General features: G+C 37.9%; 1 protein-coding gene and 1 pseudogene across 1 annotated transcript; one reads left to right on the plus strand and one right to left on the minus strand.

Annotated features, from left to right (window-relative positions):
• Nucleotides 1-2,849: 2,849 nt before the first annotated feature.
• Nucleotides 2,850-3,782, plus strand: LOC105745027 (olfactory receptor 2M2-like). The gene has a single exon (XM_012520968.2). The coding sequence runs from the start codon at nucleotides 2,850-2,852 to the stop codon at nucleotides 3,780-3,782; it is 933 nt and encodes a 310-aa protein (XP_012376422.2).
• Nucleotides 3,783-8,135: 4,353 nt separating this feature from the next.
• On the minus strand, nucleotides 8,136-9,026 carry LOC139436634 (52 kDa repressor of the inhibitor of the protein kinase pseudogene; annotated as a pseudogene).
• Between the last annotated feature and the right edge of the window lie 16,189 nt (nucleotides 9,027-25,215).

The following is a 25,215-nucleotide window of genomic DNA, read 5'->3' on the forward strand; positions in this document are numbered from 1 at the left end:
GGTACCATTATTAAATGGAAAAGTATGCAATGTTAATCTCAAATGTTCTATATGCAAAATTAGTGTCCAGAAAAATAGATGTGCTGAAATGAGTGTGTTTGGGAAAATTTATGAAAAAAAATAGTTATATGAGGGTCAAATTACAGGGATCGGATTTGGAAATGAATCCTAAATGCCAGAACATATTCAAAAATTATAAATTTGATGAACATTTAATCAATAAACCTCTCTGGAAAGAACAAAAAGCATTTTAAGCAATTGTTGGAGAGTGGAAATTCTAAGTGACTTCACAGTTTCAATTAGAAGTCCTTGAAAAAGTCTGCTCTTGAATGTTATCAAATAAAATCAACAGATATTCCTTAAACTTATGTGAAAAATATTAAAGTGGAAATACTTTAATCCAAAGTTCTTTAAATGAAAATAACTTGCTAATTAACACATTTGTCACATTTTCCCTTAGAGCTTAGATTGGCCTAGATACTGCTTAGTTACATAGAACAGAAGTGGGGAGACCTGTGCTTTAGTCACTCATTCAGGAAATTTGAAAGTGTACTCTGAAGCTTCAATTCTACTTTTCTCAGTTTACTGTAATAAAGAACACACATTCTCACTTTATCTAACCAGGAGTGTAAAGATGTTTCCCTCTTTTAAGTGCAGAATGAATAGCTGCTTCCTTAACACTTGAAAAAGTGAGGGTCTCCTAATTCCAACATGATTATGGGGAAAAGTTAAGTCTTAAGACACTATGCCCACAATAAGTGGGTCTTCCAGAGGATGGATCCTGGCATCATGAAAGAGAACACTAGACAGAATATTTAAGGCATTGACAATCTTACTCCATCTACAGTCACAGTATAATTATTAGAAGATGCAGGTGATGCATGGGAGGAAAGGAAAATTTTTCTCAAAACAACTAATAATTATTCATTCATAATTGTTCTTGGGGAAGTTAAACCTGGCAATATAAGGTCTATAATTAAAGGCTACAAATAGAAGTCACTGAGGGCATTCCTCTGGGAGTGCCCATTGCAAATGGCTGAGATTCTTCTTTCATCCATTTAACAGCAAAGCTCATTTAGTCCCTCCTCCATTACTGAACTCAGGATTTAATGATGGAAGCATTGTGAGAGGGTAGATTTCATGTATTTAAAGACACAATTTGTAGCCTTTTTTCATGATGAACTGCAAACACCCCTTGGTATATGGAATGTGGAATCAGCTTAGGGCATGACAGTTATTTCTGCTGTATTTTGTATGTAAGGTAAGTCAAAAAGAGACAAAGCAAAGAAGCTGAAATGGACAGGTTTCTCTGTTTACAGATCTGGTTTAATAACAATATAAAGGGGATATGATGCATTTAACTTTGTAATCCAACATCATAACATAATTCTGGATACCTTTAACAAGATTTCCAATTAATTCATTTATCTGACCCCACCCAAGAAATCCTACTTTCTCACCCTAATTAATAGAAATTTCAAACTCTGAGCATGTCATTCATGATGCAGATAACCTCCTAGTTAATTTTATATTTCCTACTTCATGAAACCTTTCAAACTGCATTGCAGCCTGGTGTGCTGGAATTGCAGGTGTTCATTAAGGTCTTAAAATACTTGAATCTAGCAGTGGTTTGGGCATTTTGGATCTCATCCACATTCTTTAAAAACACTTGAACTTTCTTTTTCTAATCTTTATTATTAGTACAATATTCTGAATAGTGGGAAGCTGAGTGTTCATGTAAACAGAGCTAGGATTGTTTTACTATTATTATCATCATCATTAAAAAAGCCCTTTTCAAACTGGAAGAAAGCCTTAGGTTTGGGAAAATAAAGGTTTTGTTTTTTTTTTCAAAAAGGACCAAATAAAAAGCAAATCCAAACTCTCCCTGAGATTTCACAGTAAATCTACCAATTTCTCAATTATCTTTCTATAAGATATAGCAAATATACAAAGGGTGGAATGGAACTTTTCAAGTGACTATAATAAAAATAAAATTTGGGTGTGTTAACTACCACATCACTTTGTCTTATCATGACAGTGACCCCAATGGATATCTCAGGTCAAACAATAATCTGGAGTTGACCTTAGTTCACCCATGGTAAAAATTCAGTAAAAGATCATCCTTCGATTAAATATTGAAAGTTAACTGATATGATATTGTATTTTCCTAGTTAGCAGCCCAGAATATAGAAGAGAGAAATGAAGTAACAATTATATTTTGTAGACACACTCCTAAGAATAGGGAATGGTGAGAGGGTGAATCATTATAATTTATACAAAACAATAACTGTGTGGTTAATGCAAAGTCTGATTCAAATAATTGTGGAGATTTGTGTGAGGAGTAACTCTTCAACTTCAGTGGGAATTATCGTGACAAAATTACCCAATTTTTTTCCTAAGCTGAAAAACAGAACATGTTCACATAGAAGGACAACATGAGAAGATTAAGAAGTTTAGGACCATTTCCATATTGATGGACTGTTTTGGCTATTTATGCAAAGTAATTAAGAGTGCACAACAAAATTCAAATTCATCCAAACAACCACATATTTACTTGCCAATTTCTAGATGATTTGACATTTTAAATGTAAGCCTTGATTCATGAGAAAAGGAAGGAACATTTTAGCATCACTCCTTAATGTTTATCTTATTAGACATCATTATGTTTAATGATTAAGTCAAAGTTTAATTAAAATTTACTTCCTCCAAGATCCTGGACAGATTTCAGATAGATATATGGCAGTAGGTTTTATACCGGAATCAATTAATAGAACAACATATTCCTAAATATTGTGTCCTCTCATACATTAATATATTTCTAATATTGCTTGTCTAGATGTACCCAGAACATGGGGAGAGAAAATGACACTTTCATAGTGGGTTTTACCCTTCTTGGACTCTCTCTGGAAATGAGGCATGCTGGTTTCCTCATCCACACCATCCTCCTTGTCTATGTTGCTGCCATCACAGGAAACACCATCTTGGTCCTCCTCATCTCTCTGGATCCCCGGCTCCACAGCCCCATGTACTTCTTGCTCAGCCAGCTCTCACTCATGGACATCTCCCTCATCTCCACAACTGTCCCGAAGATGCTAAATAACTTTTTCTCAGGAACAACAGATATATCATACCTAGGCTGTGTGACTCAGGTCTATTTGTATTCCTCCCTTACAGGTTGTGAATGCATTCTTCTCACACTGATGGCCTATGATCGATATGTGGCTATTTGTAATCCTTTAAGATATATGGTTATTATAAACCCTGAAACTTGCCTTCAGATGATCATTGTGTCATGGGTGGGGGGAGGAATTAATGGACTAGTCCAAACCATATATCCAATGCACTTTCCCAGATGTGGTTCAAGAGAAGTCCAACATTTCTTCTGTGAGGTAGAGGCTGTCCTCAAACTGTCATGTGTGGACACTTCAATATATGAGAAAGTATTGTTTGTCTCTGGAAGCATATTGATCCTTACCCCTTTTGGACTCATTCTGACCTCCTACATTTTTATCTTCCTCAGTGTTCTACACTTAAATTCTACCAAGGCAAAGCATAAAGCTCTTGCCACCTGCTCTTCCCATCTGATCGTTGTGTTTTTTTACTTTGGTCCAACTATGTTCATTTACATGACACCCAGATCCTTGCACACTCCAGAGCAAGACGAGCTTCTCTCTGTATTCTATTGTGTCCTTACCCCCATGTTGAACCCTCTCATATACAGCCTAAGAAACAAGGATGTAGGAGAGGCACTGAGGAAAATTTTGAGAAAAGTCTGGCTCTAAACCATGATTGTAGTATTGGGTTCCTCTGACTACTTAGTAATTTTAGTAACAATCCTTAGCTAACAATTACATTACTTATTTATGCACCAGTATATATTTATTAATTTATCAATGTTTAAATCTATGTAAGGGATATTAAAATAGTCAAATATTTTTACTATAAAATTGAATGGGTATATAATTTGGTCATGCTTAATAAATGTAGCCAATCTTTATTATATTTTATCCTTTCAGTTACTAAGTATTGGATTTACAGCCAACTAGCTACAATAAAATTAATTTACCTAATTTACTTAGCAACAAGTAGATATAAATTAATTATAAATGGGCTAGTCCATGATTTTCTTCTGCACCTACTTTTTCTGTTAATGATATTGACCTTAAATAGTTGTAATAGATTATAAAGTGGCCCATTTATTTGAGATTTTAGAACAATATCTGAACAATAGATATCTGAACAATAGATTGGAATGGAATTTGGATTTAATTTAAAATAGAGACAATTTTAATATTTAATTGCAAAATTACAATGGATAATTCAATTATATGTGCTTCCTTCTAGTCTAGTGATACATTGGAAAGACAACCCAGGCAACAGAGATTTCATTCCACACTTTCTATGTTTGTTTGTTTACTATTTATTTTTCAAACATTCTATTGAAGTTCATCATTCATACATAAACATTCAAAAACAACAAGTGTAGAGTAAAACTTGTAAACTTACAAAATAAACAGGTGTGTCATCATACAGAGCTCCCATACATTACTCCAACAACAATACCTTGCATTGTTGTGAAACAATTGTTATAAAACTATGAGAGAACTATAGTCAATATCTTACATTTGGTGTATTTTCCCCCAACCTACCCATTTATTGACACCCTGTATAATAAGATGCGACTGGATGAACTGGTTTAGGGACAGCTCTGTTTTGTTTTGTTTTAAATATTTATTTATTTATTTGTTTTTACCTCTTCCCCTCTACCTGCCGTGCTGTTTTTGCTGTTTGTGTTGTCTTCTCTTCTCATTTTTTCTCCTAGGATTCACCTGGGTTCTATCCTGGAGATCTCTGATGGGGAGAGAGGTTCCCTGTCAATTTTGCCACCTCAGTTCCTGGTGTCTGCTGTGCTTCACCTTGACTCTGCCCTTGTCTCTCTTTTGATGTGTCATCTTCTTGCTGTGTGACTCACTTGTACAAGGCACTGGCTCACCATGCAGGCACTCATACGGCACTCATGCAAGCACTGGCTTGCTGTGTGGGCATGCTTTCTCATCTTCTTTTTCACCAAGAGGCCCCAGGGATCAAACCCAGGTCCTCCCATATGGTAAGTGGAAGCTCTATCAGATGAGCCACATCCACTTCCCTGCTCTGTTTTTTAGGATAAACATAGTTATCTTTAGAAGCTAGAGGCTTAATATCTTTCCAAAGTTGAACAAGATCTTAGATGAAATTCCATGGTTTTATTTTAATTTCCCATGTATCCTCACATCATCATACATGGTTTTTCTTTTAGAAATGAAGAATGTTCATCAGTATTACTAGTTTATCTTTTGGTTCAGATATAAAGACATATATATAAATATTCCTTATTTTATGATATCCCTACCAATTCTCCCTTGAAATCATTTTGTAACAAAAACATCACAAATGATAACTGAATTATACCAAGAAGAAATAAAAATATTGGGATTACTTCTTTGATGGAAATTTGATGTGAGTCCATATATGTGGTCAAAAACATGCCACTTCTCAAAGTAGACCGATTTGATTTAATGACTGGAATGTTGACTATTTTGAATGTGTAAGAATTTCTGATCAAATATTGGTGTCCATTACATTATTAGTTAGCTTTGGGTGTGTTATCCCCCCAAGAATGACCTGATTCAAGCACAACTATGTAGGAAGTTTAGTTGAAGTTAAATCCAAGGAGTAGGAGATAGGGATTGGGCAGAGTAATATAAGGATTGATTTCACATAAGATTATTTCTAAGGAGCAAACAAAATGCTTCTAAGTATTCTCCCATAATGCATATGGAGAGTATTTATCTATAGGGTTCCATCTCACTCTAAGAAAAGGTTCTTGCAAGGAGTTTGACACCCTATCCCTCTTATTACAATTGAATATGTGTGCATGCTGGGTATGATTCCAGAACTGAGTCAGCCCTGTGTAAAACTGAGGTAGAAAGGAAAGATGAACAGTATACACCAAGATGAGATACCTTTATGGTGAATTGAAAGAAGCTTGCAGTGACTGGTCTACCGAACCATGTCTGGATTAAGAGCAGAGCCTTATAAGGTGTGAATTTCATCAGATGGGGCACTTAACAAGGTCATCTCTGCACTGTTCAGATCAGTACTTGTTCTCCATGGACCCCAACCTGAATCCCTATCTCTCAATAGATTCCAAGCTACAATCTCTACCAAAGACTTAACATGGGAGGGAAAGAAATTAAATTACACCTGTGATGTTGTAGCTGATTCCATGGCACTCCTTGGATCATCATCTTCCCCATCAAATCCCAAAATGGATTTCCTCACCAGAGGCCATGGTTTCAGATCATGCAAGATTATCTTTGTGTTCTTTCTCTGCTTGTCCATAAACATGGAGTGATTATCCAAAGGGACCAGGGAGGAGTCACGGATTCAGATTTAATGAAACCCATACCAGACACCCTAAAAACAGGAAACATGATTGTAAGTCATAGAGCTTAATCTTACAGAGATAGGGAGCAAAGTTAACACAAGTGAAACATTGACAATAAAAGTGTCTTACTTCTCCTTCATGATCACCAGACTCCCTAATTTTTTAAATTCTATTTGCTATTAGGAACATATATTAATTAGGAACTAACTCAACACATATATTACAATATAGAGGACACTATGCTACATGATATTTTCTCTGACATGGCAACTTACCTGAACCATTAGCAGATGAGCCTATCATTCCATTTAACTAATTGCTTCCATGTGATGTCGCATATGGTAGGAGATGGATTCCATGGTCATGAGGAGGCCACTATTGTCCTTTTGTCACCATTGCATGTCCCTTATTCAATGCTCTTTTACACTGGATCTAATTTTGGAAAACATACAGGTAATGGTGCTGATAGAGAAATTTCAATAAGGGAATGAAAAGCCCCATCTTGAGGATTTGCCAATGCTTGTACAAATGAGCTGTATTTTGCCCTTCCATGAGCCTGCAGACAAGCCTTTTCACCAGCTATCCTTGCTTTGGTGCTTCCAATCTTTCTCATTTCAGGGCTCTGATCAAGTATATACCCATCATGGCCTAGGCCTCTAGTTATTTCTCTCTCCATAAAAAACAAGTAACTATGGACACTGAAAACATTGAAGCTGAGCTGAGAATATGTCAGGGTTGGGTAAAACATTTCTGTACAGTTAAGCATGATTTTCTCCCAACATATTGACTTTGAGTTGTCCCATGACAGAGAGCACCAGAGATAAGCATTTAAGAGCTTTGAGGTGCTCTTTTGAGAATATATCTTTAAGTTACTGAATAATAAGTTCCATTGTTGGAACACTTAGGTTTCTTTATAGTAATTCTCAGAGGTTGAGATTCCAGATTACCTGACTGAGCCCTGTAGAATTTGCCTGGGAGTTTCATTTGAATATCAAGGTTGGCTGCCAAATTTCTGGCATCCTTAAACCAAAATTCATGATAAACTTCACTATTTTCTAACACTTCATTGAATGAATGCAGTGCTTCCTTCAAGCTGATGGCTGCAAAGAAGATATCAGAGGTTTGGCCCTGCAGATTTTTCCAAAGCATTTTGTAAAAGATAGGTCATTCTTAAGAACAACAATGGTAACAATAATATAAAAATCTGTTATTTCACAGCAGAGCACAAATGCTGGGCCATCTAAACAGTTATTCCCTCTAACATTTGTGTCATTATTTATACCATCTTAACATTAAATAAGTGCTTGCAGGAGATCAAGTAATATCTCATGCCTGCCAGACAATGAGAGTGGCAAATTTTCTTCAGTTCATTTCCCCTTTCTTCATTGCTCTGAAAAAGGACAGAAATTACATTGTCAAGTTCTAAAAGAAGTTTCAGTGATTAAAAAAAAAAGATGGCACTTCCCCAATCATTGTCAATGCAACAGATCCTCCCATAACAGGCACTAATTTTGCTAACAACATATTTAAGGTGCAGAAAGAGCAGAATGTGTTGACAGCTTGGGGATATTTCTCTAGAAGTCTAGAAACAACAGCTTTCATTTTGGAAGAAAATCCAGTGGACACAAAGTAAGCCTGTCCACACAGTACTCCATGTTTAATCCCCACTTCTCAGTTATTGTAGTGTGAAATTTCATAGCCAAAATTTCTACATCAGCTTATACGGCAGGATGCCTACACCTTCCTCTCTCAGATTATGAGATTCATCAACAAACCTCACCAACATGGGCAGGTGCTCTTCCTCTGCTATGCCCAGCCCCATATTATCAGTGATTATGGAAAAGAAGTGTGGGTCTCTCACTCCCCTGAGGGTTTCTTCCAAATGAAATTCCTGCATCTCTCTAGCATCTGTTTCTGCTGTGTTTTCAAAATGAACATGTTAACAGCTGTTGTCTCAACGACTCTTCTTAGAACTTCCACACCAGAAGTTATTCAGTACTTCATCTGTCAGGAGTAAAGAGACCTTCAGAGAGTTTATCAGCCTCAAGTTCATCCAGAGATATGTTTGGTTTTCCCATAAGAATCAAAATTTCAAATGAAGATTTTAGGTATTCTTTGTTTTCTTTCTCCTCACTGGTTAAAGATAAAATGTCTTCATCCTGTTCTTCACCCCCTTCTGCACTGGAGTTCTGAGTATAGCTGTTGTTCGATCCTTTGTTTTTGTTCCTGTTCATAAGTTTCATCAATTTTTCTTTGTTTCAGTGTCTTAATTTCATCTTCACTCCATTCTTTTATTCACTGTCTGTGTCTACTATGTGGACTGTTTAAATGACTGATAAGATCACATATTGTGGGTATAGCATTATCTTGAAGAACTGTCCCATTAGGACTAGTTCTACACATCATAGATATCTCAAAGTGTTTGGTACATTCTGATGATGTTTATTTAGCTGATACTGTGTTTTATCTTCTACATCTGCTGTCCTTCAATTCTCTACCCACTTCAGGCATCTCCCTGGGTCTCTAGGGAACCTGAATAAGGCCAGATCAGAATGCATGCTCTAAGCATGCAGTTGGAGGCAGCAGAGAAGTTGGGCATCAATGCCTGCTGGCTGGCCCAGTCTTCCAGTCCCAGCCTCCTCAGGGCAGCTTTCCAACCCACTGGGGCTATGGAGGGCAGTCAAAGCAGGCTCACCAAGGCCAACACACATGGCTGTAGTGGTTATTTTTCACATGTTATGTTACCAGGGCCTTCAGAGAGCTTGATTTAATTTGTTGATCAGGACTAATTAAGGTGGCATTATTGTAGGGTGCCTCATTGTGAGATTCTGTGGAAAGGTCAGTAAATTGATGTCCCTACATACACTATTGTGGCAGAAAACAGAAGAGGAAACATGACCTTGGCACACATAAAAGATAACTCTTTTCATATTATTTAGTAATGAGTTTTAAAAAGAAGATTCTCATCATAGTGATGTGGACTATGGGTGGGAGGCTCTTTCTCTCTTAAGAGATAACCTAAACTATCTGTGACTTTTGGGTGTGAAATGATAAAAGGCTTCAGTCCTGCCCTTGGTGACCATGGCAAGGTCTCCAGTCCCAGGAAACAGTTTAACAAGGCAAGGTCTATAAACTTTAAGTATTCAGGGGAAATGCAAACAAAATATACTAAAAGCTTATCTAGAATGCCTGAGGTCCATGCTAAAAGCTTACCTAAGATGTGGAAGATATATATGCTAATTCAAGCCTATTGAGAACTGAAACAAAAGGACCATTTGGCCTTTCCTCTCTGTATAAAAGGGACTCAAAAGTCCTGTTCAGGGCTTGGGATTGAAACAGAAAGCTCCTGAGTCTGGCCCACTGTCAATAAACCAGTTTTCTTTCTCAAAATCATTCCTGAGTCCTGGCCTCTCTATATGCAAGTAATTGAACCTCTCTCAAATTCTACAACAATAGTAACTGGCATATCCAAAGGATAAAATGCACATTCCTGTAAAGTGAGCTCATGCAGCAAAGCACTTGGACTAGGGCTATATCTTGGTTCCATCCATGTTAGCTCACTCTCATACCTCACAATTCATCTTCTTCATTAGATGCCGCACAGGTGCAGAAAATTAGGAGGTGGTGAAAAGTAAATATTTTCATCCTTAATTTTCCAATGTTGATGTTAGTCCTTACAACTCATCCCAAAGTACAGGACGGCTTTTCTTGCTATCAATACTGATTAATCTCAATGGAATCCAATTGGCTCTTCTTACCTAAGTGAGATTTATGGCCTATTCAAGGAATAAATTGTAAGTCTGTTGCAGTGACTAAGTAGATCTATCTCAATTTTGGTGCCTTTTAAATTGTTGGTCTTACTGTGCAAAGGCCTTGGGTCAGGATTCCACTTCTGCTCTCTATTATTCCTACCTTTATGGGGAAGTGATGAATGTTTTACAGACACATTGCCAGTGTCAACATAAATTATAAATAGCGTCACTCACATCTCTATAGTTCTCTAACTAGGCTCATCTCCCCCCACCTCCCCCCATCCCCCCACCCAGGAAATGACTGTGGAATGTATAATGTATGCTATTAATTTGACTCTCCTTCAAACAATGTACTGGTGGGGAAGTTTGTTTTGAACTGAGGTAAGTCTAGAAAGTGGATGAAGGATCCTTCTTTACACTATGATGCTTATCTTAGCCTTCTGCTTTAAAGAAATCTGTCATTGTCTCAGGAATATTTTCTGTATAATTACTCCACCCATTTTCCCCTGTGGCTGTCCCAGACAGCGTTCATTTACTGCACACAATATCTACCATGACTAGATGTTAGGTGATGGATTCTGAGCATGAATAATTCAGTTTGAATCACCCTACCTCATTTGAATAACTGAGTTATTCCTGTGCCTTAAAGGGAACTAACATTTCTTTATATGTCATCCAAGTACCAGCAACTGTGTGGGTTGCTGTCTTTGCAAATACAGGTCATCAAATATCAAGACTAAAAAGAGAATGCTACCAGCAAGTGTATGATTTCAAGAGTGCAGCATGACATTCAAGTATGTTTATGCTTAACACAGCATTATTGATAATAGATATTTTTTACAATTACAGAAATACCTAAAATGGGAGACAGTGTTGCTAACATATGTGACAACTCAGTGGTAATTTAAGAAATAATGGCTGGGTAACTACCAAGTTTATGATATATGAAAATCACTCTAAGCATTTCCTAGTGTTTCTCAGTAGATTGCCAACAGGGATTTAGTTATAATGTATAAAAATTCAAATCAGAAAAACATTTCTCTATTATTATTCTACCTATACTCATTTTCAAAAATCCCAATCTCTCCAAGTATCTTACCTATTACTGTTCAGTGTAGACACTATGCTTAAAGTTAAAAATTTAGTCCCCCATTTTTTCTCAAATATCTCTTTATTCTGGATTCTAACTTCTTTAATAACATTTTCTTAATTTTTAATTTTTCTATATGCATTAGATAATGTACAGTATTTGAAATTTTCAAATCAATAATATATTCTGATTTAATCTATTAACTGATAATTATTCAGAATTTTGCATGAAGAAAAATGTTGAAAATTTCTTCATATTTATGTTAACCCATGATTTGAAAATATTCAAAAGTATTAACTGTAAATATTTAGAAAATTGAATAGATTTCTAGGTAACTTTTAACTTTCTGCAAAGTTTCATAAATATATCTTTGAATCAAAAGAGAATCATTTTCACTGAAGACCAAATGTCCACTCAGTGCTTTAAATGATTTCCCATTTCCCAAATGGCATTGTAGTTTGTATTAAACTACTCCAACCATTATGGAAATTAGACAGCTACAAAAACTGAAAAATATGTAACATGACTATAAGGGAATGATCTTCAATCAATGGCCTTCATATGTTTCTATTTATCAAGATTATTCTCCATATATCTGCAGAGGAGAGATTCATCTACTTTCAAAATAATTATGGGGATTTGTTTAACCGGTCATAACTTATTTCTTCTAAATAAGCACTTCCTGGAACAATAAAAGAAAGCACTAATTAGAAGACTAATGATGCATTAAGGATCATACACCCTCTACAGTGGCAGCTTATTAGAAAATGCTGGTGATGAGCAAGATGGGGAAACTATTCTCAAAATAATGGTAATTGTCCATTAGAAATTATTCTTTGGAAACTCAACCTGGTTAAATAAATTCAATAATGAGAGCCAAGTATAAAAGTTCCTGAAAATTCTCCTCTTTGAGCACAAAGTCCCTTTATTATGCATGTCTTTGCTTTTTATTCACCTCTCCTCCTAAATAACCAAGCTCAGTTACCACTCCTAGGTTCTAGAACTCAAGGTGCAGTGAAGCAGGTAAGGTTAAAAAGTGAAAATTGTTTATCTGAAGAAACATATTAAGATCACTTTCAATGAAGTCATACAACATACTTGAGGGTTCTAGAATGTGGAATGAAAACAAGAAATTAATATCATTTCTATAACTATGCTTATAAGATGTTTATGAAGAGGCAAAACATGGCAGCAGTAAATTAGAAGGTATTCAGGCATGTTTTCAAGTCTTGTTTAATAGCAATATGAGGATCATATTATAATACAATATGCTCACTTATTTCTAGATGATCTTCTATAATGACAGTTTAGACTTACCATTGCTGCAGTAAATAGCTTCCTCTCTCTTGCCTCCTTTAGTGGCATTCAAGATGTGGATCACTTTTTAAGTATAGTCACCATATCTACCTTTATGAAACTTACAAACCTTTTGAATGGCAAAGCAACACAGAATGTTGGGAAGTTCATGGATTTTAAAGTCTGACAGCCTTGAACATTGCCTACAACTAGCAGGTACTTAGGGGATGTCACACTTCATATCCTTTTCTTCTAAGCAGATTTAACTTTATTCTTTTCTTACCTTCATTATTAGTTCAGTATGCTAAACATAATATTGAAGTAGCTGAGCTCATTGAAGGAAATGTAGTCAAATTTAATATAGAAATCAATGCACCATTCCAAGTAGGAGGCAGGAAGGTGTTTTGGAATATTCATAGGATTTACCAGAAATGATCAACTGATAAGCATATGCAAACTGACCTTGAGACTTCACAACAAATGTAACAGTCATTTTCTTCTCATTATACAATGTTGAAAAAGTATATTAAACAATTGTATTGAGATATTCTGGTGATCATAAAATAAGGATATTCGTGTAAGCTGCCAGTTCTCTCAACATTGTGCCCTACCATGACCCCTACATCGGAGAGTCTCCCAATTTAAACAATTACCTACAGCTACCCTTCTGTATAAAGAGTGGCTTTATACAGTCCAAAGTCAGTGAAAGAGCCATTTTCAATGAAATATGGGGACTTCCCTCTCATAGCATTGGACATACCCTTTCAGTAGTCTCAAAATTAGAAGAAGGAAATGATGAAATCATTATATTTCCTAAATTCATTCCTGTGCAGAAGGTAAATGTATTTTTATTAGTAAGTAAGGAGTTAGCATTTCTACTTCATACAAAATATTGCTGTAGTTTTTTATAAGGAAAAACTGTACAATTGATACAAACATAGATTCAGATGTGAATACGTGTCTGGAAAAAGTCTTGAAATTCACAGGGAATTAGAGAACCATGAAAATCTTTTTTTTTTTTTTTCTAAATAGGAGTGCAGAATATGTTCACATAAAAGACTCAATGAGACATTTAGTTTTGGTGTACCTTAATATAAATGGAATATTTTGACTGTTTAAGCACTGTTATTAAAAGCACTCAGAAATTCAGATTCATCCAAAATGATTTCTTATATGTAATGGCTCAATTCCGAACAATTCAAATTTCATTTTTGTTCCCCAATACATGAGTATAGAAAGCAATCCTTTAAATGTTTATTTTATTACATAAAATATCTATCAAAATAGAAAGCAACCATGTGTGTTGTGATATACATGCTTTTAAAAGTCTAACAAATCTGAAAATTTTCTGGACTCAAAAGTTGCTAAGGACTTTTAAACCTCATTCCAATTCCTTTCGAGAAAACTTGAACTTTCCTTTCTTAACATTCAAAGCTAGTACATTTTCCTAAACAACGTACTATAGCTGTAGTCATTTAAACAAAGTTGATGTAAGTATGATATTGAGAAAGGTAACAATGTGCATTTCTAAATGGAAGGCAGCAAGGAGCCTTCCAAAAACCACAATTTCAACACATTTCCAAACTTACCTTGAGATTCAAAATAAGGGTTCCAATGATCTTTCTTCAATTTCTATAAAGTAGAGAAAAATACAGGGATCTTCTGGAGAACATAAGATAAGAGCTGGTAGTGTCATTTTCCAGGTGATCTCAATATTTTGTCTAAATATAAACTTACTCTTTTGAGCCTCCTAGTTAAAGCAATAACCTAGAGCTGACACTCTTTTCAACCCGTGGTAAAAAGTTAAAGAAAAAGCCTCTTCAACATAGCATTACAATTGTCATGGTAGGTGAAGATCCACACAATAACTGAAAGAATAACCAATTCCCAACCTGAGGGGTTCTGCCACATTCCACAATAGAACAGGAAGATTCCCCTGAGTATACGGGCAATACTAGTGAAAAAGGATGGACCATTGATGGGCCCTTGGTATTGATGAGTGTGCTTATGAACTTTTACTTTTGAAATTGAAACCACCTAATATTAAGGGTGCCTGACAGCCACCTCCTGAGAGCCTCCTTGTTGCTCTAATGTGGCCCCTATCTAAGCCCAACAGCATATAAATGTATTATCTTCTCCCAGCATGGAACATGACTACCAGTGCTGGGCTTCCCTGGCACCAAGGGATTATTACCAAGCACCAACTTGTAATGCAATTGGAAAAAGACCTTGACCAAGAGGGGTAAGGTAAAGATAACTAATTTTATTTGCCTAAGAGACTTCAAAGTGATTTGGGAGTTTATTCCAGAGGATACGCTTATGCACATTTCAGCAGAATCTCACTGAATGCAAAAGTAAATATTTCTCGAACAGGAGGGTTCTTGGATATTTTGGAGATATACAGACATTATAGTCAGTGCAGAGAGCTCAGGAGTTTGGCACACTGCCACGAAACCTATTTTGATTTTTATGCTCCCCAGTGTGACAATTGGACTCTGTTGTGATTTCCTACATATGGCTCTTCTGCCTCTTCTATTTGAACCAAGAGTTACTACAAATATTGAAAGGTGTTTGTGCAAGAGACTTCAATCTTTAGGCTGTTCATGTGCCAGTTGGGCCCTGAATCCCAACAGAGTTGCAACACCTACTCTCCAGTTCATTGGACTTACCCAAGACAACTAAAAATGAGATGATGATGGACAGCAACAATCCCAAGAAACAGAAAGAGTTTGCAACTCAAGCAAGGTATTCCCATCCATCTTCCCCATGGAATCTAAGCTCTTTCTCAATTAAAGGCAGAGTGCACATCATCATCACAGAATCCTCAGGATTGGGGAATGAACAATGGCTTAGGTAGACTTACTGTTACACTATTATAGACTTATTGTACTTCTAGGGATGGAAGAGCGTTTACCATTAACATGAATGTAGGGTCCATTGGAGGTTCTGAGTGGAAGGAGAGAGGAGAATGGTTGTAATATGGCAGCATTTTTAGGACTTATGCATTGTCCTGAATGACATTGCAATAATGGATGCAGGCCATTGTATATCTTGTTATAAAGTACAAAGTTGTGCATGAAAGAGTTTAAACTACAATAAAAACTATATTCCATGTTCAGCGGCAATGTTCCAATTGTAACATAGCAATTGTAACTAATTTAATATATACATGAAGGATGTTGTTTGTATGGGAAATTGTGGGAAGATTGGGTTTGGGCATATGTTAATCTCTAATAATTTTATGTAGCATTTATGCTATCTAAGTAACTTTTTAAAAATTAAAATTTTGTATATGTTAAAAAAAACATTTCTTATAAATATTCCAAAAAGTAGAGAAGAGAAATTCTGTAATCAATACGTATCTTAGATGCTTTTCTGCATGAGCTGAAATGGATTGTTTTGTTAAAATTTTGTGAGAGTGCATATTTATACAAATCAATGATTTGGTTTTTATACACATTACCCTGGGCCTAATGGAAACACCATTTATGTTTGGGAAATATTTGTGAGGTGGCACGTCAAATTAATAGGAAATTGGAATAATTTTAAAAATCCTAACTTTTTCTTTTTATTAAGGATTTTTTTAATACTATTTCTTTGAAGATACATAGATCACAACAAAGTTACATTAAAAAATATAAAAGGTTCTAAGCTGTAAAACAGAACATATTCATGCAGGAGGACATATTGAAGTTTATCGATGTGCGCCTATCCTCATATGAATGGGATATTTTGGCTGTTTACAAATTCATCCAATACAATCATACATATAAAACTGACAAATTCCAAACAATTCAGTATTTCAAATATTATGTCTCAATTCAGGAAATCTGAAACAACCCCTTTAAGGTTTCCCTATGTGCAATTTTTCAAAGTATTCTCTTATGAAACTCTTTATTTCTGTGAGGTCAGTGATGATATCCCTTTTTCATTACTTATTTTATGTATTTGTATTTTTTTATTAGTCTAGCTAAGGTTTGCCAATTTTATTAATTTTCTTAAAGAACCAGATTTTGGTTTTGTTTGTTTTTTCTAGTACTTTTGATAGATGTGGAATTATTAAATGCCTGAAAGCAACTAGTTTCTCTTCCTGTTCTAGGATACAAAGGAAAGTATTATATGTAATTTAGAAGTTAATGAGATGCAACCCATTCTTGGTGCCAAATTCCATTTCTTGTGGCCAAGAATATAATTTTGAAGCAATGAAGTGTGAAAACCAGCTTCAACCAGTTGACTGGACTTGCACAGAAGAAGCCCCTGGCTCTCCTCACTTCAACTTGATTAATTAATGTATTAAAATTCCCACCCAGAGGTGGAGTTATCCAAACCTTTTAAATCGTGCACTCTATGTGTAGTGTGATTTCGTACAATTATATAACTAGCTATGTATGTCCATCCATATGCATAAAAACTAATGCATAATCCAAGCATAATGGTAAGTAGTAACTTAGGTATTTATGTATGAGTAAAACCACAGCATGGAGATTCAGGTATGAGTTGCTTTAAATTGACTTTGATTCCTGTCTGCAGACATAATAAAAGTAAGTTCTGCCACAATGATGAAAGAGGTTGTTGATGTGGCAGGAGTGGGGGGTGTGGAGGGAGGTGTATATGGGAACCTCCTATTTTTTTTTTAGGTTTTTTAAAGTTTTTTAATTGTATTTTTTGATTATACATAGATCACAAAAAATGTTACATAAAAAATAAGAGGTTCCCATATACACCATACCCACCCCATCCCACTCCTCCCATATCAACACTTTTTTGTGATCTATGTATCTTTATAAAACATATAATTAAAATAAAATTTAAAATAATATGAAAAAAATACAAAGTTACAAAAGACAATAAAAATGATAGGCACAATATCACAAGATTTTTTAAAAAGTAAGTTCTGCCTAACTCTCATGTTGAAGGTGGTGTTGTTTGTTTTTTTGTTGTTTTTTTTTCCCACTCTATATCTCTTGTTGTCCCCATAGGCTCAGCTTTGGGACCTAACAAATTGTCAACTCTGCTGGGACTAAGATAAATAAATAAAAATGGCAACCAGATAATGTTTTCCAGGTGGACTGTGGAGGGGTTTATCCATATTGGGGTATTCTTGGCTCCAGCAGCCACTCAAGATTTATCTGAGGACTCGGGGTTACCTAGGGGGGAGTCCCTTTCTAGCAACTGATGGAATTGACTCATGAGGTTAGGAGAGAGAACCACTTTGTCTCCTTCCATTGTCAGGTGAATTCATTCATTTGTTTATTACACCTGTTTTTTTCTTCTGGCTGACTTCAAGTTAGCATTTGGTTTAGTTTTGCTATTTCTCTTTAGCTTTGGCTAAATGCAAATTAGCATTAGATTTACTTTTGCTAAAGCAGTGAAGGTTTGGTTACAGTGGGAGACACTGCACGGATTTAAGTCCCACTCCTTCACTCCCTTAAAGTGGAAGCCTAATATTTGCCTTGGGCTAACTGTGAGTTAGCATTTGGTTTACCTTCTGGAATGCTGAGAATGTTCCGTAGTAGTGCGAGAGATTGAATGGGTTTGAGTCTCTCTTCCTCCTCACTCCGTTAAAGGGAAGCCCACTGCTTTTTGTGCCTTTTTAGCTATCTCTCTCTCTCTCTCTCTCTCTCTCTCTCTCTCTCTCTCTCTCTCTCTCTCTCTCTCTCTCTCTTTCTCTCTCCCTCCCCCCCACACACTTTTTTTCTGTCACCGCGGTGACACATTGTTCAGTACACTGGGGTGTGCTGGGGTGCTATTTCCTTTAATGTTACATGTTCAGCGGGAAGCCACCCCCACCCTTATAGATAGCATAACCCACTGGGGGGTGGGTATTGTCCATATCTCTGTGGAGTAATGCCTCTCCTTGTCTTTGTATCGTTTCCCATTTTGGTGTGGAGCAGTATGTTGTCTGAAGCTATGTCCAATTAGCCTCAGTTACTGGGGCGATGGTTCATGGAGGGCCTTCTGCTCTCTCTGCTGGCAGGTCAGTGCATACCCAGCACTTCGTTATGTGAGCACAGGCATAGGTATGAGACCATGACAGTAAAGTTTTGGTTGCTGTAAAGCTAGAAAGAAAGACAGTAGGACCAAAGATACCATAAGAAGTAAATCACATCCTTCAGGCAGTATACATGTGATCTTTTAATCTTGGGACAGAATGGTGGCAGGCACTGGTGGCTCCCCTGGTCTGGAATACCATACATTTTCTCCCTGCATTAAAGTCAACCATAAAGGAGATAGCTCCACTGGAAGCAATTGAATGGGTCATATTTGTAAGACAAAAGATCCCCCAGAAGGATCCTCCCTGAGTTTTTAGGCAGTGCAACAGATACCTAAATCAGCCATTTACAAATCCGTGGTGTTATGGTCAATTCCCTCTTCACACAGTCTCCACATGGTAATAGGATGACTCTCCAAGTGGGGACTTCAGTTACAACACTCCATGGCCATGTCCACACTGCTGTTTTTCCTGACCTCAAGGAACTGGGAGCAGGCAATACCAAAGTTCCTTCTAAAACTTTAGAAATGCAAGAAAGTCTGAGGTATTCATTATTACATGTAACAGTAAAGCATGTCCCCGTACAACCATGTCTACAGGCAACTACCCCATTTGAGGCAGTTACTCATTTTGAAGGCATATTACCTTTGGCATAAGGTAGCCCACCCCTGCAAGCTTGGCTGCTTTGGAGACATCATGTGTAATTTGTCCTTTAATAAACCATTATAACGTTCAATCATGCCTATAGTTGATATGGAATACATAAATGCCAATCAATGTCTTCATTTTTTGCCTCACTTTGCACTTTAGAACCAGTGAAAATGTGTGCCACAGTCACTCCACACTTCAAGGGGATGCCCATATTGGGCACTTAAAATATTCAGTGCCACAATGGTACTCTTTTGGGTGGCTGTTCGGAATGATAGGGCAAAACCTAAATCTGTATTAATATCCAAAGCTTGAATAGAAATGCATATAATTTATTGGAGGGTAGTGGTCCACAATAATCTACCTGCCATACCTGTAAGGATCTATCTCCTTGGTTTACAACCCCTTTTCTCAAGGACACCAATCATCTACATGGGTATTGTTTCACATATAGCTCACAGACTGTTATCTTGTTCATTGCATCTGCAGTTCTTAATGGGGTGTCATATCACCTGACTATCTGCAGAAGGGTTTGAGCCACCACATGTCCCATGTGGCTATGTAATCAGGCAGCCCATCCATCCATTGGATGGTGTAAAGCTCTTACTTATGTTAGACTTTCTGCAGCATCATTTCTTGGGCTTATGAGAGGTTTATGCCCTGCAACATGATAAAGAGTTATGCTGCATTCTTGTCCTTTGGGTCACAATTCTTTTTACAAATTTTGTCAACATAGAGGTCTTTTCCCAAACACCCATTCTTGCTGCTGCCACTGGGATAGTCATAAAGTTATTCCTTTGTACATGACCCAACTGTATGTACACATGATAAGTGGGCTGGGTTCATGCATTATAACTAGACAAATGATTCTCAGTTCAGCCCACTGTCTGCTTTGACCAAATCCAGTTTCAAATCAGATATCTTCTTTATTCACTTGGATACCTATAGTGGTCCAAGACATCACCATGCTTTTGCTGGACCCATCTGTATACCAGACATCAGCTGGTATAGTGCCCATTCCATCCTTGTGTGGGCTTGGCTCTAAAGCCTGGGGACCAGGAAGCCTTCTCACTGAGGGACCAACTTGAAACTCTACTGGACCTAACGCTTCCTTAAAATGTGCAGATGAGCTAGAACTTAACTTTCTCACTGTTTCAGATATGTGCCCCATTTGGCCAATGTGGGCCTCTAAGCCTCCCCAGTCCTGGGGGCATTCAACAATGAATGAACCCATCCCACCACAGAGAGGAAGATTGTACTAGTACTTGTTGATATATTGTAAGCACTTCACATGCCCAAAGGGAGGGATGCATGGCCACTAGCATATAATAAGAGAATAGCAGGGTTCTGCCCCTTCTTATATTTGAGACCAGAATCCTATGGGTACCCTTTTTTCCCATGGATTTGCCAAAGTCCCCAGCCATACCTGGCATCATGGCAAGTGACAAAAAGTAAGAAAGGCAAGGAATGATCAGTGACTTGCAAGACCTGAGCCTGACCAAGTGCCCACTTGGCCGCTTGAAAAGCATGTTCACAGGTATCAGTCCAATCCCAAACACTTCCCTTCCTCTGGAGGCCAAACAAGGGGCAAAATGTCTGTACAAAATGAGGTATAAACACCCTCTAATATTCTAATAGACCATTAAATGCCTGTAACTATTTTACAGTAGTAGGTCAGGGGTATGTTTGTACCTTGTCTCTTACTGCCTCAGGGATAACTTTTGTCTTACCCAACCAAATAATTATCAAGAACTTGACAGATACTCCAGGCCCTTGAACCTTTGCTTTGTTTACTGCCCAACCCATGTAGCCAACCCATCTTGTAGGTCCTTGACTGCTTCTTCTAAATCTGAAAGGGAATCAGAAGTTAGCTTAATATCATCAATGTAATGAAATAGATGAATAGAGAATTTATGCATCCAAGTGGGGAGATCCTGCACAATTAAACCATGACAGATGTTTGGGCTATGAATATACCCTTGTGGAAGTACCAAAGAGGCCCACTGGTGTCTTTCCCATGTAAAGGCAAATTGTTATTGACTCTCTGATGCAATATCTACAGAGAAAAAAGCATTAGTCAAATCCACCACATAATGATATTGCCATAACACATGTGATAGCTGATCCATATTCTCAGTCACTGGTGGGCTGCTGCATGTAAATGTAGAGTCACCTTATTCAGTTCTTGGTAATGTACAATCATGCACCATGTTCTATTGGGCTTCTGGACAGACCTCATGGGGAGTTGAAAGTACTATGTGCAGCCTCTAGTCCTGACTTCCCTAATCAGGTTCCTCAGTCCATTTGTCAAATTGCACACATATTGTCCTCTGGTTCTGCCAATAAAACACATGGTAAATGGAGAAAACATTTAATTAGAGGGTTTTCCCCCCGCAACTTTGTGAACTACTGCTCCAGCATCAGCTCCTTCCAGAGAGCTAGCAGTACTTCATTAGATGGATGATTTATGTTATCTGTATTCACACCGGAAGCAATGAGGTTTATCCACATTTGCAGTTGAGACACTTTCAGCAGCCTCAGGGACTTGCTTCCCCAGGCCCAAGTATGTCACTCGTTTGATGCCCCATATGGCCTCTTCCTTGTGCTACTCTGGAAGGGAGAGGGGCCTTTTGACATATTGGTCTTATTCTATGGTCTCCCTTTCAGATCTCCACATTCTCTAATTGGGCTCAGGCCATGGATGTTATGATTCACATATGGGGCTAACAGGCCAATAAGGAACCAAAAGTACCTGGTGGAGCTGTATCCAGAATCAAGTCCTTCATACGAGTTGAAAAGATTTCACTGTCCAGGCCCATATAAGTTGCCTGGAATATCATTTGAAGCATTCCCATCTCATGTGCAATCTGAACCAGGTCTATATAAGTGGCCCATTTACTAGCAGTCTCAGGGATCTCCTCAGCATCATGCCATATCATCCAACACAGAGTCTTGGGAGTGGTGTGGGGACCACACCCAGGGCTCATCGTGAGGACTCACAGTACCATCGGCTTCCCCAATAGCCATTTCCTCCAATGCATCCAGGCAAACCTCCATTTCCTCCTTCCACCTTAAGTTTCTGAACACAGACTTGTGCAGCCAAAATGCCTTTGTGCTGCTCCTGCAACATAGGAACAACCAGGGCACTTTTCCAGCCCATTCCTTCTGGGAAAGTGGTAGCACAGCTCCCTAAGATTCCAGCACCTTTTCAATAGACTCTGGGGTGGGAGGAACCATATCCCAGCACTCTGGAGGGTCTCATTGCAGGAAAATTGCCACCACTGGAAACCAAAGACCCAGAGGGGGTCACATCTCACCCCCATCATACACTATCAGGTCCAGCAGGGTTGGAGATCCACTCACTGTGCTCAGAGGATACTCCCAAGTATGCCAAACACCAGGTCTGAGATCTTCAGCAAGAGTAGGGAAGTCAGAGCCATTTGCAAAAAAAAAAAAGAAGGCGTGTGGAGCTGCAGGGAGTTGATGCATATTGAGTTTATTTCATGCTCTTTCCCTTTCCTTTGTTCTCTCTCTGCTTTCTCCTGCTCCTGGTCCCCTCCTCTGTTACATGGGAGGTGCTTTTATGTCACATCTATGAGAATATAAGATTGGTTCTTAAAGTGGCATATCTATCATGTTACATATACTGATTAGCTGGTGTATGTGCTGGGCAGGACCAAGAATATCCAACAGAAGCTGCATGCAGTTATGCAGTGTCATTGTTTCCCAGGTATGGCCAAAGCATATCCAGGATGCTTGAGCAATTTAACTATTGGTCTCCAGCTCCTGCTACATTTGTAAACAGCAAGAAAAATGAGCCAAGAGTGCCTACAGCTGCAAGCAGAATCACATCCATCAGCCATGTGAGATCTAAGCCCCCTCTTGATTTAGAGGAGTAGTGGACATCACCATCCCAGGGTCCTCAAGATGGAGGAATAAAATATGGGTTAGAGTGGTCTTACTGGTACTCTACTATAGAACCTTTGTGACTTTAGCAATGAAAGAAATGGTATCATTGATGTGGAGACAGTGGCCAAGGTAGTTGCTGAGGGAAGGAAGAGGGAAGAAGAGATGTGATGTGGGGAAGTTTTGGAACTTGGTATTGTCCTAAATGATATTGCAGGGACAGATCCTGGACATTATATATCCTGCCATATCCCACTGAATGAACTGGGGGAGAGTGTAAACCACAATGTAAACTATAATCCATGTGGTACAGCAGTGTTCCAAAATATATTCACCAAGTGTAATGAAGGTACCACAGTAATGAAACAGTTTTTTGATGTGGGAGTAGTGGGGGGGGGGCGGGGGGGGGTGAAGTATGGGGTATATGGGAACTTCTTATATTATTTAATGTAGCAATTTTTGTGATCTATGTATCTTTTTAAAAAGACAATTAAAAATAAATTTAAAAAAGAAACAATTTTCATGAAAAAAAATGCCAAAGTTTCTTTGAGTTGCATAAAGATAAAGAAACAACAATTAAAAAATGTGAGTTAATGTGGTGTAAATCCCCTCGGGCCCAGTCAAAGATCTTGAAAGCAGTAACAATCAAGATATGAAATGCTGGGAAGCTTGGAACCAACCATACCAAGGAGTAAGAATTATAAGTCAAATTGTTGAATTTTATGTTTCTCTTGTTATATCTTTTTTTTTTAATTATTTATTTATTATTATTTTTTTAAAATTACATTAAAAAAAACTGAGGTCCCATTCAACCCCACTGCCCCCACCCCCCACTCCCCCCACTCCCCCCACAGCAACACTCTCTCCCATCATCATGACACATCCATTGCACCTGGTAAGTTCATCTCTGAGCATCACTGCACCCCATAGTCAATGGTCCACATCATAGCCCAGACTCTCTCACGTTTCATCCAGTGGGCCCTGGGGGGATCTACAGTGTCCCATAATTGTCCATGAAGCACTATCCAGGACAACTCCATGTCCCGAAAACACCTCCACATCTCATCTCTTCCTCCCATTCCCCAAACCCAGCAGCCCCCATGGCTACCGTTCCCACACACATTCCACATTTTCTCTGTGGACATTGGATTGGTTGTGTCCATTGCACACCTATGTCAAGTGAGGGCTTAGATTCCACATGGGTACTGGATGCACTCCTCCCACTTCTAGTTGTAGACACTCTAGGCTCCATATTGTGGTGGTTGACCTTCTTCAACTCCATGTTAGCTGAGTGGAGTAAGTCCAATAAATCAGAGTGTAGGAGCTGAAGTCTGTTGAGGCTCTGGGCCTGGGTGTCATATTATCAGTCCAGAGATTCAAATCCCCTACATATATCTTAAACCCAGCACCAACTACAATTCCAATAAAGTAGCATGCAAGTCTTGTGAAAAGAGATCCCCTCTGAGTCCAATTCCATCACGCAGAAACACCAGCTCCAAAGAAGGGCCATCTGTCATGGCAGTGAACCCCTTCTGTCATGACCATAGAACCCGTGGGTCTCTTTATCCCTCGAAAGAACCAATACCTGGGGTTGTATCTACCTTATCTGTCTCTTAGACTCTGTTCAGTTGTACATAGGGGTATTCCTTCTGACAACCTCCAGACTCTTTTTTAGAGACTCACAGCCTTATAATCTCATTTCTCCTTTCCATTTCCCCCTTACATTAGGTCAAACCACTTCCCGAAGTCATGTTATTATATGTAGACAGGTATATTCTGCTGTTCCGCATTGAATCTTTAATTCAAGGTCATTTTCTAGTTGCTTCTTCAGCTGGTATGTGGTAGTGATCCCTCGGTGCCAGGGAGGCTCATCCCCGGGTGTCGTGTCCCACGCTGGGGGTCTTGTTATATCTTAACTCTTTTGTGTTATCTCTTTGTTCAGTGTATATTTTCATACTTCCAGATGGTAACATGAAATTAACAAATAAAAATTCTTAAAAGAGCTCTATTACCAAAATGTTAAATACGTTCTTACTTTTTGTACTTGAACTTTATTATGTCCTGAAACTTCAAAACAATTAATGGCCTTTTTGGGTTTTTGTGG

The sequence above is a fragment of the Dasypus novemcinctus genome, chromosome 16 (genome assembly GCF_030445035.2).
Source record: "Dasypus novemcinctus isolate mDasNov1 chromosome 16, mDasNov1.1.hap2, whole genome shotgun sequence".
Lineage (NCBI taxonomy): Eukaryota > Metazoa > Chordata > Mammalia > Cingulata > Dasypodidae > Dasypus > Dasypus novemcinctus.